The sequence below is a fragment of the Episyrphus balteatus genome, chromosome 2, assembly GCF_945859705.1.
Source record: "Episyrphus balteatus chromosome 2, idEpiBalt1.1, whole genome shotgun sequence".
NCBI classification, from domain to species: domain Eukaryota; kingdom Metazoa; phylum Arthropoda; class Insecta; order Diptera; family Syrphidae; genus Episyrphus; species Episyrphus balteatus.
Window position 1 is genome coordinate 36,362,240 of NC_079135.1, and position 20,117 is coordinate 36,382,356.

Sequence of the window (20,117 nt, forward strand, 5' to 3'; positions counted from 1 at the left end):
ATTCAGTTACTATTTTCATTCGAATAACTTTTTTCATTCGATATTTTTTACATTCGAATGATTTTTTCATTCGATAGTTTTTTCATTCTAATAGTTTTTTAATCGATAGTTTATTCATTTGAATGATTTTTTATTCGATAGCTTATTCATGCGAATGGTTTTTTATTATTGATAGTTTTTTTCGTTCAAAAAGTGTTTTTTGTTCTTGTTTCAGAACTGCAAAAAGTTAAATAAACCTCAAATTGTTCTCCAAACCTAATACTCACACAAAATTAAAAAAAAAAACAATATTGAAAATAATAGTAAATAAATATTAATCAAAATAATAGTAGATAATTTTTATTCGATAGCTCACATTCGATTGTCTTATTCGATAGTTTTTATTCGAATGAATGAATGAATTTATTCAATAGTTGAAATCGTTCAGTTACTAAATTTTGATAGTTCAAATCAATCTATAGTTCCCATCACTATTTGAAATTCAGTGCAGAAGATTCTAAGAACTGCATTGAATTTTTTTTCTTTTCTGTATTAAAAATCAAGGATGTTTTCGTTAATTTTTACTTGCAGTAATTTATTACAACAATATTTCCTCGTTTTCTTTTTTTTATCTAAAGTATTAAATATAAATATGAAACAAAACATTACTGAATGTGAATATATATATATTATACAAATAATGGTGATATTATTGTGTCTATTATCTATGATATAATTATTTTTTTTTCCAAACTATGTGAAGTAAAATCTTACCTACTGCCGATCAATTTTCCTCAGTACTTCATAAAAATTACTTAAAAAAAAAACACAAAGCACCTTTAAATAAGTACACATTAAGATTTTTTTATTTTATATTTTTCATCAGAAAAAGTGTTTTTGTTTTTAAGAGAAAAATAATTTTTTAGGTACTTTTCAGCTTTCAGGTTATATTAACCTTGAATCCATTCATAAGAAATTTAATTTCTATTTTAAAATGACGTCCCTCTTCAATTTCAATTCTTACTAAGATAAAGTTATGATTGAATTGTTTTTTAATTCAAATCTATTTTTTATATTCAAAATAATTTTTTGAATTGAATAAAAAATGTATTTAATAATTGTGTTATAAAATCGAAACATTAAAAATTAATTTTTTTTTATTATTAAAAAGGCCAAAGGTTGTCTTAAGAACTACGGCAGAATTTTTAACCGTGTAGATATGTGTAATGATCTGAGTTGAGATAGTGATCAATGCAAAAAAGATGTCGCTAAAACTCAAAAGTTTTTCCTTCAGCCTTTCTCTGATCTTGAAGAGTTGTGAAGCTTGTGCAAGACAATTGAGATCTTAAAGGGAACTAGTTGTTCCTGAAATGGTTACACTGAACCAAAAAGGTACATAAAATTAATGAATTTGTACATTAAATTAATGTAAAAATTCATGGCAAATGAGCCAATGTAAAAATTCATTAAATTTAAGAATCTTTTTAAGAACAAATTCATAAGGGAATGAATCTTTCTTAAAAATTAAGAATAAGTTCTTAAATTTTAAGAATTCTGTTCATAAACAAATTCGAAAAGTTTTGAACATGTTTAAGAAAAGTTTCTTAGATTTTAAGAAAAATTCATACAATTTAAGAATTATTTCTTAAATCTTTTTTTTTTCTTCTATAATTTAAGAACAAAGTTTAAGAAAAGTTTCTTACATTTTATGATTATTTCTTAAATTTTATGATTTTTTTCATAAATTTCGTAAAAATTCAAATGAAATTTTGCTTAAATTTTATGAAAAAAATCATAAAAACTATGAATTTTTCTTAAAGTTTTATGATTGTTTTCATAAAATATAATACACTTTTCATTAAAATTTATGCAGTTATTTATAAAAATGCATATAATACATTACCATTCCAAGCCTTTAATTTGTTCCTAAAAAATTGTATTCCAAACAAACAAACTGCAAAACAAAACAACCCAAAATCTAAAACAAAAAAATGAAAATTGTTTTTAAAAATAAAAGAAATTATTAAGTTTAAACGTTATAAAAATGTTTTATTGATCACTATCACTTTAAATTTCACTATAAATTAATTTAATTTTACTTCTCTAATGGATGCATCATCTGGAAAGAAAAAAAAAAGTTTGTATTAGCAAAATGAATATGTAGTATTTTTTTTAAAAAATCGAAATAGCTAGAAGGTTAAATTATCTAATTCTTACCTTATTGTAATCGGCACCATTAGACTCTGGATATGAAAAAAAAAATAAAAATAAAAAATTGAATAAGTTGGGGAAAGATAAAAATATAAAGAATTTAGGTACCTATGAGAAATGTTGATAATATTAAGTTAAAACAAAATTTAAATATTTAGAGAAATAAAATAAAATGCAACACTTACTAAATTCCATGTTTTGCTTTAGTTTCCAATGACAATTTCAATTGTACAGGATTTGTTGAGAATCGCCTTTAATATGGTTTTTATTTTGTGTTGATTTTTCCCCCTTTGCCGGTCCAAAGTTGAAGATTACGTACGTGCCTCCATATTTCACAAAAATATCAAATTACGATTTTCAATTTTAAAATATGCACCTATAACAAAAAAAAAGAAAACATATTTAATAAATAAAAGAAAGCAATTTTTAACATTATATGTTTTTATACTTATCTGAGTATATGGGAAAGAGGCAACAGGAACCAACAATATTTTACACTTTTGCAATGTACTTATACTCTTCAAAATTGTCTACGTGGTTAAAAAGCTTAACACTATAAACAATATCGTCTTTTATTCACAAACTTTTATAACTTGTTTCGGCAACGACCGTCCACTTTGAATGTCAGATTTTAAATTTAATCCTCAAAGAAATCTTTCCAAGGCATAGATTCAGAACAACAGTTATTATTTTCTAGATTGATGAAAAAGTACATAGACTTTAAGAAAATATACTTAAAATCTCAAAACGTAAGAATTTTTTCATAAATTATATGTATACTTTCATAATATTTAATGAATTAATTCTTAAATTTTGGAAAAATATGAATTTCGAACATAAAAAGTATGAACAAATTCTTAAATTTTAAGAATAAGTTCTTAATACCGAATACAGGATAACAGTAAAATATTCCTTGTTTTTTGATTAATGAAAAAATACATTGATTTTAAGAAAAAATGAATTCATTCTAAGAAAAAATACTTAAAAACACAAAATGTATGAACTTCTTACAAATGTAATTGTGAAAATAGATTTTTTTTTCAATTTTAGAAGGGAAAAAAGTCAATTTTAAAAATTATTTTAACTCAAAATACAACTGAATGGAAAATAATAGTCAATTTCATTCATAAAAGTATGTCCAGATTCTAAGATTCAGCAAAATATTCTTTCAAATTGGAGCTAGAAGTTTATGAATTTATACATAAACCTTCGTATTTGTTCTTAAAAAAAATTCATACAAAAATTTTCCATAGGAAAATTTTTATGAAAACTGATTCTTAAATTTTATGAATCTTTCTTAAAACTAAACTTTTTTTTTAAGAATTTGTGCTTAAATTTAATGAATTTTTCTTAAAAATGTATGAATTTTGGTTTATGAACGAGATTCATAGTTTTTAAGAATAATCCTTTTTGCAGTGTACTCAATTGTCGCAATTCCTGGATCCGATCCAATATTTTTATATCCAATTGCACCACGTGGAGGTGACGAAACGCTTTTTGTCATCCTTCCACCTAATAATGTTTTTGTCAACCCGTTATCCTTTAAAAATATGTATCTCTGCACCATTCCATTATAGCTTGCAGGCGAATATTTTACCGAAGTAATGTTCACTGAAAGGAACCATTGCTCTGCCATTTGTCAAAGTTGTACCCAGTTTGAATGACACTGACACCATCCAAACCCATTTTGTAACCTTTTGTTCTTCAAAAACCGCAACTCTTGTTTCTCAGAAAACGCATTTATCGTTACCATAGTCTTAAGAGAATCAAGTCCTTTCTTTAGATTTTCAAGCCACACTGCAAAGTCTTGATTTATTGACTAGTATATTTTCCCCATTACCATACTTAAACAAAGACCTTAAAGATCGATCTTGTTTAGATAACTCTCTCTCTTACCTAGACTGCTGTCGAAGGTCAAGCCTTAAGCAATTCTTATTAGAACATTCTTATCGAAGACATGCCACTACTATGCTAAACATGTTCTCAACAAGCCAGTAATTCACAGGAATATTGCGCAAGATTCAAAAATAGTCACCCATAGAACATAAAGGTGTTGGTTTTTTTTTTTGTCTTTCAACTTTAGATGAAGTCAGACCCATAACAGAGGTATGTAAGTTCGTGTGTAATTCTTTTAATGATTCTGTGGGTGTCACATTTTACTCTCTGAATTGACAACTTCCCCATTTCGATTTAAAAACTCACACCTTTTCTAATAAGACCCGTTTATAAGATTTCATCAACCTTGCATTAATGAATTCTTGTTTTTGTCGTCGTCGGTGACAGTGGGAATAATATATCGCAAGAATGGCATTTTTGCGTAAGTTGTATCTTAAATCTGCAAACAACGACGACGAGACAAGATAACTGACTCACTATTACTGGGTGGGTGTCATATTGTGTGTTCCTTTAAACAATAATAATTACCTGCAGCGCGATTGCATTTTTACTCACTCAATCACACGAATCGATTCTGTGCGATTCGCGCAAATTATGCTAATTCGAAAGTGAAATCATTTTCTCATGTCAGTCAGTGAATGGAGGCACTATTATAATTATTGTCAGCTTGTATAGTGTCAATGCTGACACAATGGCATACTAATACCAATTAATTAATTATGTTTGTTTTTTTCCTTTTCTTTTCTTTTAGATCAAAGAACGTCTCTGAACTGTGTGTTGGTAATTGCTGCTGTTGTTGCTGCCGCCCCCGCATTGGCACAAGACATGGCACTCATTTGCAAACGTCTTTAGAATCAATAAGAATACAAATCAAAACATTCTTCAATGGAAACATAACAGTTATTGGTCAATTCTGTCAGTTTGAAGTCTATGGACGAAAATGGATTACAGTTATAAGTTTTTATGGCTGTCCGGTATACTATTAGGTAAGGCCATAGTACCTACATTAACGTATAAATACTAATGAATGTCACTTTTTATATCAAAGTGATTATTAGATAGTATTCTATTGTGACAGACTGTCAAAGTATGATGGGGTTTTGTTCTTGATTAGATTTTTATTTTCTGTCTGCAAAAAAAAAAATGCATTTGGAAAAGTGTTAGACTCCATACGTGGTAAGGAGGAGAAAGTTAAAACTAATTAATGGAAATTAACAACCGGAACAATGACACTTGCGATTGAAGTAGAATTTGAGAAAGACCATGACATATTAAATTATAAAATCAGTTGGTTTTGTTTGTAGAAAATTCAAATAAAATAGAATAGAACTCATTTTTATATTCTCCCTATTTGTGGCCAAAGGAAGGTTAATAAGTCTCAAAGAGAAACATTACAGACAGTTTTTTGTAAATTATTTTTTTTTCTTCTTTTATTCGAACAGAATAAATATACTACACTTCGCGTCAATTGAATAGAAACAACATTTTTTCTTTAGAAAATAGCGATTGGCGCTTTGGTGAGGTAACTTAGTAGATTTTTGGTTTTGCATTTTCAAAGAGGAACTTTTAACAAACAATGTTGTAAAAACAAAAAACCCAAAACAGAAACCGTATGGCTTCTGGTTGCGTTTTTTCGCATTACCTCACAAAAAACAGTGTTTTTTTTTGCGTCACTTGAATAGAAACAAGCTCTTAAATTAGATAAAAATGATGAAAAATCATGGAAAACACTAATTATAGTAAAGCAATATTAAGCTTTGACATTATTTGCACATTATAACCAATTATGGGCTACGAGCTACCAATAGTCACCACAGAAAATGCATAAATAGCAGCTTACATTGGAAATGCACCTGCACCATGCAAAATCGAGAAAGATATTGGAAAATTTGCCAAATTTGGATGAGATAATTTTTAAAATATCGTAAACTAGTGATCAAATCAAAAAATAAGACAGGTGAGACCCAAGTCACGAGCAGAGAAAAAAATAACTTAAAAACTAGCTGCAATTTTCTTCACTTTTCCGCTAAAATCGGTCAAAAACGTGGTGTTAGTGCGATGGAAACGTGTTGGTTTGTTCCATCCTGGAAGTTATAAAAGGTGCACAACATTAAAAAAGCCTCAAAATGCAAAATAACAACATTTTAAGTTCTACTAAGATTACAAAAAAGTTAACTATTTTATAGTTGCATTCGAACTGAAAAGTAGTGAGGTAAAGAGTGGTTTTTTAAAGGAAAACATACCAACTCAGATGGACCACGTTAATATTAGCCCTATTTCATTGGTTTATAAAAGAATAACCTTTATCGCATCGCCAATAAAGGGCACTAAAATGTGTTATAGTAATACGCTTTGTTTTTATGATGTGCAATAGCAAAATTGAAGCTTCACGCTTCAAAAACAGATGCTAACTTTTACAAAGAAATAATGGTAGAAGCTCTTGGCAAGTTTAGGAACGTGGAAGAACAACCATCTTAGAGATTGCACAAGGATAGTTCAAGAAAAAACAACGCAATAAAAACAAAACAGATGCATTCCGGATAAAAACGAAAGTTTATTTCACTTATTCAATCCTTAAATTGTAGAAAATGTCATTTTCTTAATTTGTAAGAAGTTACCAAACACTTTTATCACTTTCTCCAATTTGGTCCACGATTGTGTACAGTAGAAGTGCATTTTCAATGTTAAGTTCTATTTATGCATTTTCTGTGGTGCCTTTTGGTAGCTCGTAGCTCATAGTTGGTTATAATGTGCAAATAATGTCAAAGCTTAATATTGCTTTACTATAATTAGTGTTTTCCATGATTTTTCATCATTTTTATCTAATTTAAGAGCTTGTTTCTATTCAAGTGACGCAAAAAAAACACTGTTTTTTGTGAGGTAATGCGAAAAAACGCAACTAGAAGCCATACGGTTTCTGTTTTAGGTTTTTTGTTTTTACAACATTGTTTGTTAAAAGTTCCTCTTTGAAAATGCAAAACCAAAAATCTACTAAGTTACCTCACCAAAGCGCCAATCGCTATTTTCTAAAGAAAAAATGTTGTTTCTATTCAAGTGACGCGAAGTGTATGTTTGTATTATACAGGGTGATTCAGGAGGAATGTGCCAAAAAGCACAAAAAAAAAATTGTATTGGAGGGAGGGGCAATTTAAAAACAAAATTTACTTAATTTGGAAAAAATATATGTTCACAATCAAGAACCTCATCTTTTTTACAAATTTTAAATAAAGCCATTTTATGGCATAGTTTTTGAAAAATTAATTTTCAAAATTAAAATTTTTAAAAAAAAAATTTTTTTTAAATAATTTTTTTAAAAATTATATGTAGTTAAGTAGGTACCTACTAATTAAGTTTTTAAAATTCGATGCTCTGTTTTGTTTTTAAACAAAAACAGAAAACCAGATCCAAAAATATATTGTCGTTTTTGAGAAACCGATGACCATCTCAAACCTTTTAAAAGGGATAGTAACTCTCTATATTGTGTTTTACGCTATTTTTTAGTGGAATCCATAGGTTTTTCGGGTCGCTGAAAACATATTCGAAGTCTATTTTGCCCTATCACATCAGGTTTTCGAGATAACCTCAAAAAATATGTTCGTTTCTAGCGACCCGAAAAACATACATTTAGCACTGTCGCACTTCCAGTTCAAACAAAAAATTTTTTTGGGGCTGTGACATTTTTCGAGATTATCTTGAAAACCTGTCGTGATGGGGCAAAATGGACTTCGGATTCGGTTTCAGCGACCCTAAAAACCTATGGATTTCACATAAAAATAGCGCAAAATACAATATAGAGAGTTACTATTCCTTTTAAAAGGTTTGAGATAGTCATCGGAAAAAACCTCTTATTTTAAAAACTGTCCATTTTCGACAATTTCACCGAGGGCCACTTCCCATACAAATTGTGCGGGGTCCTTTACAAAAAATCAAAACTACTTCTAAGAAACCTCTTTATTTTTTGTTTTTACGTGGATGGATTAATTAATAATTTATTTATGAAATATTAACCATTCCTCTATTATTTTTTAATCATTCAGACTTAAATGAGGATACAACAAAGTGACACAGTATTTGATTAATCCTGAATTGATCAACTTTTATTATTGATAAGACATGAAAACTGACCTCTGATAATAATTTTTCTTACTATACTTACTTACTTCCAAAAACACTATTTTTTCATGTTTTAGCATGGTAATATCTCTATATCTCTACGTGGTGTGATAGAATTTTTTTGACAACTATGTACCATCAGATCAGTGTAATCGAGTAGGGGAAAAAAAACGACGGTCTTAGAATTCAATATCAAAATATTTAAAAGCGATTTCAAGTTTTTGAAAAGCCGTTCAAAAGAATAATGTTTCTTCTAAAAATAAAGATTTCAACAACAAGTTGCCCATCCTCGGAACCAACACGCCAGCTGCAAACCCAAACGCTCCTGCTTTCCAACCAATGGTTGACAACACTGCAAGCGGCAGTACCCGACACAATTTTAAACACAAATTTTATTAGCTATAGCAAAAAAAAATCCAAATATTAACTTTTTGTTCAAAAACATTTAAAACAGGTAAAAAACATAGCAAAGTAATTTTTAACCAGGTTTTGTTAAATTCAACCATTTTTGTAAAAGATAAAAATAAAAAAAAAAAAACAAAAAATTGTATTTTTGCATTTTTCTCAATATTTTTGACTTTATGTAAAAAATGGTTTGAGTAAAAATTGTAGACATTTTTACTATCTACAACTTTTACATTTAACTTTTTTCCATAGGAGGTCTACTTTTGACAAAAAAACGTTATTTTTTAACCTTAAAAACATTTACTGCCAAAGAATTCAATTAAAATATTAATATTTTACCTTAATTATAATTTATTTTTTTATGTAATTGCCTTTGTGTCGTTTTATCACTTCCTTTTATCAAAACCTATTTCCTTATCTCATAAGATCAAATGCTATGTTGTTGTACCATAATAAATTATAAAATCAACACTAATTGTCCTATAAAGATAATCACCTTATAAACTTTCTGCTTATATTATGTTTTTATTGAAAAGCTAACTAACTGATTCAACTGATCATTGGAATTCACCGAGGTTCACATTTAAAGCCAATTATTTTTGTTAATTTAGTTTAATGATTGTGTATTAATTGGTTTAATAAATTGCACCTACACGTGGTAAATACTTTTCACACCATTTTTGTTTTAATTGCATTTCCGCATAACTGCTCCAATTGAATATTCAAATTGCTTTAAGACAAGAACAACATGAAAAAAATAATATTGCAGTTTTCTTTTTGAAATTCTAATGAGACCGCTCAAAGTAGTCAGTGTGTTTATACACAGTGAATATGTTTAGTTAAATATTTTGATCCCTTTAAGCTTAAGATAAATATGTGCAATTTGTTCTTGTGGTTCTGTAAAATACCAGTTTGACTTGTGGTGACTTCACTGTCTGGGCGGAATTGACTTTTGCTGTAACTTACCATGCCGGAAAACAGATGGACTTCTAATTTAAATTGTTTCTAATTTATTTATTTATTGTTAATAAATAACACGTGCTAACTTGGTGGAAATTTACCGATTTTATTCAAGGAACAAACTATAACCAATTATATCATTTGAAGTAGATATAATATTTATAGGTTAATCAGATACGTGGTCTTAGTATGCACAAGTTCATCAATTCTTTTGTTGTTCTGACCACTTTGGCAACTTTTCATCTTTCCTTAACAAAAAGGGATACAAAAAAACTCGAAAAAAAGCTCGCTGCTCAACTCTTTTGTTTAAAGAAAGTCATTTTCGCTTGCTGGAAAAATAAGAGTAATATAACCGAAGTCTGTTTGTGACAATAAAAACGTTTAATGGCTAGTTTCTTATTTAAGTGTGAGCCACTTTTGTATCCTATATTGAAAACTTAAATGTCATTTTTAATAAAAAAAAAAAATGTGCATTACCTTATCCTTCATATGTTGACCGTGAAATTAAGCCCGAAGTAAACCATTGAACTTTCAAAATCCCCATTCTCCTTTACAAGAAATATCCTAATTCATTTCCATCAAAATTGAATAAACGAAATTAAGAGCTACTAATGAAAAGTGCAGTATCAAATCAAACTTTATCAGATACCAATTAAAGTTAAATTTAATCTTTTGTATCCTTTTAATCATTATATTTCATAGAGCAGATGCTAACCATTTTAATTGTAGGTCCTATTCTATTCGCAGCTATCACCATGCAAAATGTTGCCAGCCCAGTTTTTCAAAATCACAAAACAAAAGAATGGACGAATTTAGATAATATAACATTTTCGTTTGATTGCTCCAATCGGCCGGTTGGTTTTTATGCCGACATGGAGTACAATTGTCAAGTGAGTAACAATTAATTTAAATTTGAAAAAAAAAGCTTTAACAATCTCCACTAAAAGAAAAAAAGCTTTATAACGATCGTATATTTCTGAAATCCGACTAAAAGTATGCAACATTTTATTTCTTTTCTAGATATTTCACATGTGTGATGAAGAAGGAAATCGCATACCCCACTTATGCGCCAATGAAACTTCCTTTAATCAGGAGTACAGAATCTGTGATTGGGACTATAATTTTAATTGTACAGAATCACCTGTAAGTATTTTTGCCGCTGTATACTGCATTGCATTTCAATTTAAAGTGATCTCCTCTTTTATTTGTCATGCCCACCTTGCTGCCGCCACCTTTGCCATCGTTTATAAATGCCAACGTCAACGCCACCAACATTACCATCGCCATTATTATAATATTGTCATCATCTTCTCTAGAAATGGTTTTATCTCAACGAGCTGACATATGCCACTGAAACGCCAGAGGATGAAGACTATTAAAGTGAAATAAATTAAATGAATTTTATGTAATTATATTATAATATTATTTTATCCTATTCATAAATTAAATCAAACAAAAAACAAAAATATTAAAAATTATAGAAAAAAAAAAAAAACAAAAACAAAAAATAGCGAAGGGCTTGCCCATAAATAAATCGAGTATAATTTGTTGTTAAATTATTTTGTTTGTGTTCGATTAATAAATAGATTGATGTTTACAAACGTATAATGGAATGTAATATTAGTTTTTTTCTAAATTGGTTAAAATTATCTACCTACTATCTGAAGTTTTAAGTAAAATAATTTCACATTTACGTTTTAACTTAATATTTTCTATGGTTCAAATCGAACACATTAAACTTTCTGGTGAATCACAAAAATGCTTTGAACCAAGTTAAAAAAATTAATCAAAGATGTTGATTGAACCGTAACATGCTGTTTTGTATCAAAGAGATTAATGATTCAGTGTTAATGTGTGTCTTCCTATGTCTGACTTCATGAATAATTTAAATTAATTGTAGGAAAATTTAAAAAAGTTTATGATAAAAAGATATCATTTGCATAGTGCTTTGTTATTTTGTTTTTATATCAAACACTGTATTTTTATTTGGTATTGACTTTATGATTTTGGACCATTAGAATTATTACATATTTTGTATCTTCGAGCAAAAAATTTCATATTAAGGCATCATAAAATCAAGACATTTTTTAAAAAATTTAAAAACCTAAATTATAATAATTTGGTCTGTCTGAGTCTGAAAACTTCAATATTGAAATCACTCAGAAGATAACTATTAAAAACCATATCGTCGAGCCTGGGTGCCCCGGACCCCTGACGGATGCTTGGTCCCATGGGAGACCACATAGAGAAGAATTCCGTTAATATAAATAAAATAACGAGGCAAATAGATGTAATATTTACTTAGTTTCCTAATTAATCTCAAGGACATAAATAAAAAAACAATAGCAATAAATTACTGCATTGCCGCGCAGTTAATGGACATCTGAACAAATTAAATGTATTGGGCCCCTGAAAAATTAAATGATTTTTTCTAATGCGAAATATACATAAATTAGTTTCAAAACGACACTCTAAGACAGTCCAGGCGAACTTTTGAACTTTTTGAACTTTCCAAACAAGGGCCCCAAGAAGTAAATAAAGTTTTTAATTTCAAACAATATTCAGCCATCTTTCCTTTTAAAGGCCCAAGAAATAATGCGTTGATATAGTAAACAAATACTTCAATGTCACAATTATCAATGTGATAAACCTTTTTTAAAGGAATAAAGCCACCCCGCTGTGCTGTCACATTTCATATTAAGAACTCTGGAGGCACTATGCTTGTTAGAAAAACGATATTTTTAAACTCCAAAGTATCTAAAATTTAAATTTTAACTAAGTTAGTTAGTTCTCAACCTCTTTTGTACCTGGGTAATTCGCCAGTTAAGCTATGACTTATCAGATTCAAATGTGTGTAAGCTTTTAGGTGGGTGACATCGACATGCTCTGCATGCAGCTTCAAAGCTGATTAGATAACAAAGTTACTAGTTTACTGTGTGTTTTGCAAGAAGCTAATCTTATATATAAAAAGACATTCTTTAATTTATGAATAGGTACGTTTAAGAATACGTTTAAGGATACATTAAACATGATCAAATAACACCCGCACATAAATTCGTGAGCTTCAACAATAAATTTTTATGTAAAACACCAATGTTCGGAATTATCCCACATTAATTCTGCGTCTAAAATATATACCACTCGAATCTGCGACTCGAATCGGCGATGGGAATCTGCTACTCGAATCTGTGACTCGAATCTGTGACTCGAATCTGCGACTAAAATCTACGACTCAAATCTGGGACTCGAATCTGCGTCTTAAATCTGCGGTTCGAATCTGTGACTCAAATCTGCGACCCGACTATGCTACTCAAATCTGCGACTAAAATCAAATCTGCGCCTCGAATCTGTGACTGTGAGCCGCAGATTTGAGTGGCAGATTCGAGTCGTAGATTCGAGTCGCGGATTTTAGTCGCAAATTTTAGTCGCAGATTCGAGTCGAAGATTTTAGCCGGAGATTTTAGTCGCAGATTTTAGTCGCAGATTCGAGTCGCAGATTTGATTCGCAGATTCGAGTCGTAGATTTTAGTAGCAGATTTGTGTCGTAGATTTTAGTCTCAGATTCGAGTCTGCGATTTCAGTCGCAGATTTGAGTCATAGTTTGAGTCGCAGATTCGATTCGCAGATTCGACTCCTAGATTTTAGTCGTAGCATTGAGTCACAAAGACAACTATGACAAGAGGGACAAGAGGGACAAGAGGCACAAGTGCGATAAGACGCGATGGATACGTGACCCAGGTTTTTGGTTATGATGAAAAATGAGGATAAGAATTTGCACCTGTGATAAGAGCTTAGATGTGAAGACTTTTCATTCAGTTCTTTTATAATTAAACGCATTCTGTGCATTAAACTTTTTTTTAACTTTTCTAATTCCAGCATCGTTAGTTGTATTTCATAAACAAAATCTTATTTGAACAATGAGTTTTTGCTTTGCTATATTTGCCCATTAAATCAATTCTAATGTGTTTAAGTGTTTTCCTTATTTTAGTATTATGCTAACCTATTATTTAATTAAAATAATAAATTCACAGAAAGGGGTGCTAACACCAATTATAAATCATGTCAATAAAGATAATTACACATATTTGACAATAACATCTAAAGTGATGTGAATTTAATGGAAGCCAGATAAAGCTGGAACTTAAACGCACACATCTGTTTTATTTATTTAATTCGATTTTTTTTTTGTTACATTCATATAAATGTGAATTTGTATTATTTTCGAACAAAGTGCTCAAGTTCAATGCCAAATTTGTATTTCCCCCGAAATTGGTAATTTCATAATTTTGTCACATAAAAAAATTATCTATTTAAGGCAGTACGCGCGACATTAAGGTGTTTTAGTTCAATTCTCTCGTTAACATCATGCAAACCAAAATAAGTTTTTACTTCATTGGTGTATTAGCTGCTTTTGCGTTGATTAAAGCTCGTCCTCAAACCTTCAATAACTATCCTTATAGGCCAACGTTTTCGGATTTAGATCCATATAGTGAGTTTTAATTTAAATATAAAAAAATCTCCAAAATGATAATGGAATCAAATATTTTATTGCAGATTACTATTATACAACACCAATGCCATATAATTCGCAGAATTTGGTAAGAATTTGGCCTTATGTTGTTGATCAAGCAGTGTCTCCACTTTACAATTTAAATCAGGGCAGCAATGGTTACCTTAGCAACAGTGGATATAGTTCAACATTAAATAATGGATATGGGGGAACCTATTCAAATACTGGTGTAGTATACAATCCCACTGGATACTTGTCGAATCCCAATATCCCAGGATATGGGACAACAATTCCTCCTTATCTGTCAAACACTAATCCTTTTGGAATTTACAATGGAAAAAAATAAAGTGAACTTGTGTAATTGATGAAGAGATTGTGGTAGATAATAAGGGCTAAGTGATTTATGTTTTTTTTTTATTTACAAATAATTAAATAATAAATTGAAGCTTAAATAGATATTGGTTCTTTGTTAAAACCACTAGGCCGATAAAAAGTGTTCATACATATTTAAAATTATTTTATAGAATAAAAAAAACTTCACAATTCAACAATAAATATAAACTTCAAACTTTCGAAAACGCTAAATAAAGTAAATTGAGTGTGTCGCACAAATAAGTACCTCCCGACAAACAATTTGGTTCTATAAAGCTTTACAGATGCAATTGTTGCTTCTGTAAAGCATTATAGAAGCAAAATTGTTAGTAGGGCTTTTCATCTCTTGTATAGTAAATAAATTGCACGACTGGGGTCGCACGTACTTGCTCTTATGCTTAAAGTAACTATAATGTTAAAGCTTTTTATTCAAGAATTTAAAATTTGATATTTTGAAGAAATTTCATAAGTAGTATAAAAAAATTAAATCTGTTTTTATAATTAATAAAACACCGTTTTAAAATATCTTAAAAAAAAAACAAATATGCCATTTTATTTCTCGTATAAAAAGGTATTTTTAGAAAAAAAATTTTGAAAATTGTAGGAGCCGTTTTTTAAAAAAATAATTTTTTATATATAAAATTTTTTAACATTTTTCAAAAAAAAAGTTGGTATGCCATTTTGAAGAAATAATTAATTTACATATAAAAACTAAATTTCAAAATTTTTCATTGATCCGTTTTCAAAAAATTGATTTTTCAAAAAAAAATTTTGAAATATTTTTTAAAAAACCAAAAATGCGTTTTTTGAAAATTTTCTAAAATTTTAATATTATCTTTACTTACACACTTTTGTATAAAAATTTTCATTTAAATCGGGTTAATTTTGTACGAGATATTCAGAAACGAAAAAAACCGTTCTATGACAGGTACCGTTAATAACGGTACAAAAAATATTTTTTTTATTTAAAAAGTTGGCCCTTATGTGTAGTACTACACACAAAAATTTTAATCAAAATCGTAAGAGCCGTTTTTGAAAAAAATTACATTTTCTATTTCCGTTATATGGCAGGTACCGTTAGTTTTGGTCATAAAAAAAAAATTTCAATTTCCCCTCTAGGGAATCACCAAAAACTGCTAACTACCAAGTTTGAAGAAAATCACTTCACTCGTTTAGGCTGCAGCTCCAGATAGAGACAGACACACAGACAGACAGACAGACAGACAGACAGACAGACAGACAGACAGACAGACAGACAGACAGACAGACAGACAGACAGACAGACAGACAGACAGACAGACAGACAGACAGACAGACAGACAGACAGACAGACAGACAGACAGACAGACAGACAGACAGACAGACAGACAGACAGACAGACAGACAGACAGACAGACAGACAGACAGACAGAATTGCCGGACCCACTTTTTTGGCATTCTCCATCATCGTAATGTCATATAAAATTGTTATCTCGAGTTCGATTTTTTTTACGAATCCTAAACTTGCCCTATAGTTACGGTGACCATCCGTCCCGGTTTGCCCGGGACTGTCCCGTATTTCTATAGCTTGTCCCGGGTTTTTATTTAAGAAACCCGGGACGTATAAGTGTCCCGTATTTTGTAATTTGTCCCGTGATTGTCCCGTATTTCTATATTCTCTGATTTTTGTATTCAAAAATTTAAATACTTTGTACGGAAAACAAGAAAACAGTATAAAACCATTAGTTTTTAAAACTTTTTCGTCAATTACTTAGTTTTAGCTTGTGTTTGTCAGGTTGAAAAGCTACATCAGAAAAAGTTTTTTTCGTGTATTGAACAACATATGAAAGAGGAAAGAATCCCCTTAACTTCAAGAGTTTTAAGGATATATTTAAATGTTGAATTGGATATTAAAAACTTTCAAAATCATTTAAGGCCCAATTTATTGACTCTCCATTAAATTAAATCGCCATTAAAAAAGGGAATTTTAAAATTAAAAACCAAATTCGTTTAATTCAGTCTCTTTTAAAAACATTTTTGAAGTTTGGCATCATTTACTAATTGATCATTAAATTTAAAAGTCGTTTTAGTTAAAACACCAAATTCGACCTTTTAAAAGGGTTTCTATTTATTCACTCTCCATTAGCGTCAAATATCATTTTATTTATTATTTTATTAAAAAAAGTTTCTGTGTCAATTGACAATTAAAAATAAATAAAATATGCATAAATATGGAAATATTGAGATGGCGAAAAAGTGTTCAATCAATATCATAAGACCAACGTTTGGTAATTGGTAATTGGTAAAAGTACCTACCCCAAATTATTCTAAAACTTTATTTTAAATTTTGTGATGTGATTTTAATGGAGCTAAAGCTGTTCAATAGGGTAAATCTTCTATGCACTTGCAAATATGCGAATCTATTGCCGATTATATTGGTATTATTATGCGAGCCGTTGCTAACTAAGAATTGGTTTATATTCAAAATAACTGCGAGTCGAGGATCTATTAAGGGAAGGTATGCGGGTTAAACAAACGAAAATTCACTTATTATAATTAGTCAATTCTCGTTAACATGTACGTGGGCAATTGTCACATAATGTATACTATATCAACTGCTTCACCTCCAAAAAACACGGTTGTCGTGCTGCAAAATACATATTTTCAGTTTATGCTCAGCCTTGTCATAAGTTCTATTCGTGATATTGTATATCGTAACACCGTCTGTGGGTTTTTGCCTGGCGTTTTAGCTGCAAAATACTTAAGGGCCATCATTTTTGAGTTTTTATGTTGTTTATCCTTCAAATCTTCAAATTTAAATATATTTTATTTGACAAAAATGTAGCTTTTGACAGTTTAATTTTTCAAAAAATAAAAAAATCCCTGGGATATTTTTAATGGAGTTTTAAATTTAAAGTTTCCATTAAAAGTAAAGACTTTAACTAAAGCAGAGTGAATTAAATGAATTTTTAATGATGGAAACTTAAAGACGTCAATAGATTAACAAAGCTTTTAACTAAAACGACAAATTTAAAAATTTGGAGGCTCAATAAATTGGCCCTAAGGTCCAATTTATTCACACTCCATTAAATTTAAAGTCGCCATTAAAAAAGGGAAATTTTAAAATTTGTATGCGATTTGACAGTTTTATAATTTTTAATGGAGCCTTTAAAAATAATGGAGAGTGAATAAATTGGGCCTAAGTAAAATAAAATTAAAATTTTTAAAACAGCTCTCATTATTTTGATTAAAAAAATATTTTTTAAGAAGTTATTAACAGTACCTATTATAAACCCGTTTTCTTGATTTCTGACTTCCTCGTAAACGACTAAAATGATTTCAACGAAAATGTTCTCATAAAATAGTTTAAGAAATCTTGATATCAAAATTAGGAAAAATTAGGAAAACTCATTTTATTATTTATTTTTTTTTTTTTTGAAAAACCAATATTTTCGATACAATCCAACGAATTTTTTATCTGTCCCGGGTTTTGCCCGTAGAAATATGGTCACCGTACCTATAGTACCTATATCGCAAGTAAAAATATTTTTACATTAAATACACTGGTCAACAAAATTGAACTTTTTTTTGCCACAAGAACCAAGATATACTTTTCTAGAAGTTTTTGATGTGCTGAACTCGAATCTGAAGTCTGAAAAATTAAATTGGCCTCCATTTTTGAAATATTACCGTTATAAAATGTTTAAAAACATAATTCTGGCTGTTTTCGAGGTTCTATTTTAAATTTTAAATCATTTCAATTTATAAGCAAATCTTTAAATATTAAAATGTATGCACATAAAATTAAGACGGAATCTCTTCATTTTTAGGCGTTTTTGTTTTATTATATGAATATTCTTATTGAAATGAAATGAAATTCACATTCAATTTAACAAAATTTAAGCTTATTTAACTTATTTTAAGTGGAAATCGTGTTATTTTAAAAGGGTGGGATTCATCTTATTTTAGAGTGTTCTCTCAATTGTTTAAAAAAATTAATAAACTGGCTATTATGGAAGTCGTAAAGCCGTCTATTTAAAACCCACACTTTCTTATACATTTTTTCCTCATACTTAAAAAATAGCATGTCTAAATTTAAAAAATCATTCCTAAATGGACACTTTTGCAACGTAATTTACCTGAAATTAATGTTTTTTGATTCTTTTTTACGAATTGAGTTATAGAAATACCATGTTTAACAATCATGTAATCAGGTGTTTTCTCATCCTTTTTGCATATGAAAACGAGCTCCATCACATGGAGAGCTTTTATTGAGAGATCGATCTCATCCCTCTGAGATTGAACTCACTACCTGACATCTAACTTGGTCAGGAAATTTTTTTTTTGCAAGCCACCAAGAAAGTTCTCAAAAAAGTGAGTTCGATCTCATCTTTTTGAATACGACCCAATGACATGAGTCATGTGTCATATCGCTCATTTACTTGAATACTGTCATAACTCAAAAATAACGAATATTGAGTTATTAACGCAGAAGTTATTGGAATAAAGTAATCTCTAATCCTGCAGAAAATTCTTTCTAAGCTTTAAAAACTGATGGAGAAGAAGAACTTGTTTTGTTTTAGAAACTAACTTTTTACTACAGAAGCTGTGTTTTATTTTCCCTGTGATCTAGATCAGATCATTGTATTTATGTGCTTTACAATAACAAAACTAAATCCAACTTTTAATGTAAAGCAAATAAAAACAATGATTTGATCTGGATCACGAGTAAAATAAAACACAGCTAAAAATAGATCGATACTAAATTTAAAACTCGTTTTCTAGAAAACTAGTTTTTTTGAGTTATGAAGGTGTTCAAGTAAATGATGAGCGATATAACAAAATCATTCTTGAGTCTTGACTGCTTTGACATGTATGCATTCAAAAGTATTGTTCATCTTCAAATGAATTACAACTCATTAAGAACAATTCTACAAAAAAAAAAAAAAAATAGGTTCAACGTTAAGAATTATTGTATCTATAATTTCTAGTCCATCATCATCATCGCTTTCAAATACATCATACATTAAGTTCATCATAAAATATTTTTCTAAAGCTTTACTTAAATTAAGTTCAAAACTTTTTTATCCCATTAAATTGAGAGCAATCTCTTTTTAAACAGTAAACACACCCAATAATGACCTTTATTTATCAGGAGGGCAGTACGCATAGGTTTTTAACGATTTTCCTTTAAGTTTCTAAACAAATAAATATCACATCACAAGATAACAAAAACAAACGATTAATCGACAAAACACATCTCAACATTTTCTTGTTTCACATTTTTTAAACGTGATAATAACTTGAACCTACCTACCGGTCTTCGATCTATATTAAGTGCTAACAATATTAACAATAATTACCTAACGGTTTTATCTCTCGCTCATCATAAAAAAATATTATGTAGACAAAAAAGCTTCTCACGAATCGTCGTCACTGATTACATGAATAAACCACAAAATGTATGTCAACAAATCAACCGTAATAATCAAACCTACCTAACAAAAATGTTTCTGCAACATTATGAAAAAGAAGTGTTGCTCTATACTCAACTCCCACCGCAAAAAATGTAGTAAAGAAACAAGTTACCCACAGCAGATCGTTGCTGTCCATCGAGGAAGAAACCAAAAAAGAAATGTTATGACGTCACAAAAAAATGTTGCTTTTACCTATCTACCATATATTTGTACCA

At 29.3% G+C, this 20,117-nt stretch overlaps 2 protein-coding genes across 6 annotated transcripts in view; both read left to right on the top strand.

Annotated features, from left to right (window-relative positions):
* LOC129910083 (U-scoloptoxin(01)-Er1a) overlaps positions 1–11,097 on the top strand; it is a 48,149-nt gene extending 37,052 nt beyond the window's left edge. Inside the window, exons 2-5 of one of the 4 annotated variants that reach the window (XM_055987340.1) lie at positions 4,838–5,072; positions 10,312–10,454; positions 10,585–10,707; positions 10,881–11,097. In XM_055987340.1, the coding sequence (XP_055843315.1) occupies positions 5,027–5,072; positions 10,312–10,454; positions 10,585–10,707; positions 10,881–10,943 (375 nt within the window). In that variant the 5' untranslated portion in view covers positions 4,838–5,026 and the 3' untranslated portion in view covers positions 10,944–11,097. The other 3 variants (XM_055987339.1, XM_055987343.1, XM_055987344.1) reach the window with 3 other exon arrangements.
* Positions 11,098–13,913: 2,816 nt separating this feature from the next.
* LOC129908470 (uncharacterized) lies at positions 13,914–14,470 on the top strand. Of its 2 annotated transcripts, XM_055984949.1 has the most exons (3): positions 13,914–14,053; positions 14,119–14,162; positions 14,223–14,470. In XM_055984949.1, the coding sequence occupies exons 1-3, from the start codon at positions 13,930–13,932 to the stop codon at positions 14,418–14,420; spliced, it is 366 nt and encodes a 121-aa protein (XP_055840924.1). In that variant the 5' UTR covers positions 13,914–13,929; the 3' UTR covers positions 14,421–14,470. The 2 variants fall into 2 exon arrangements, with proteins under 2 accessions (XP_055840924.1, XP_055840923.1); XM_055984948.1 differs by having other exon boundaries at positions 14,119–14,470.
* The last annotated feature ends 5,647 nt before the right edge of the window (positions 14,471–20,117 follow it).

Excerpts from the sequence above, each read along its gene's own strand:
- LOC129908470 (XM_055984948.1), top strand. The coding sequence starts at position 13,930 with ATGCAAACCAAAATAAGTTTTTACTTCATTGGTGTATTAGCTGCTTTT. Across the intron at positions 14,054-14,118 it reads TTCGGATTTAGATCCATATA|ATTACTATTATACAACACCA; the intron begins GTGAGTTTTAAT and ends ATTTTATTGCAG.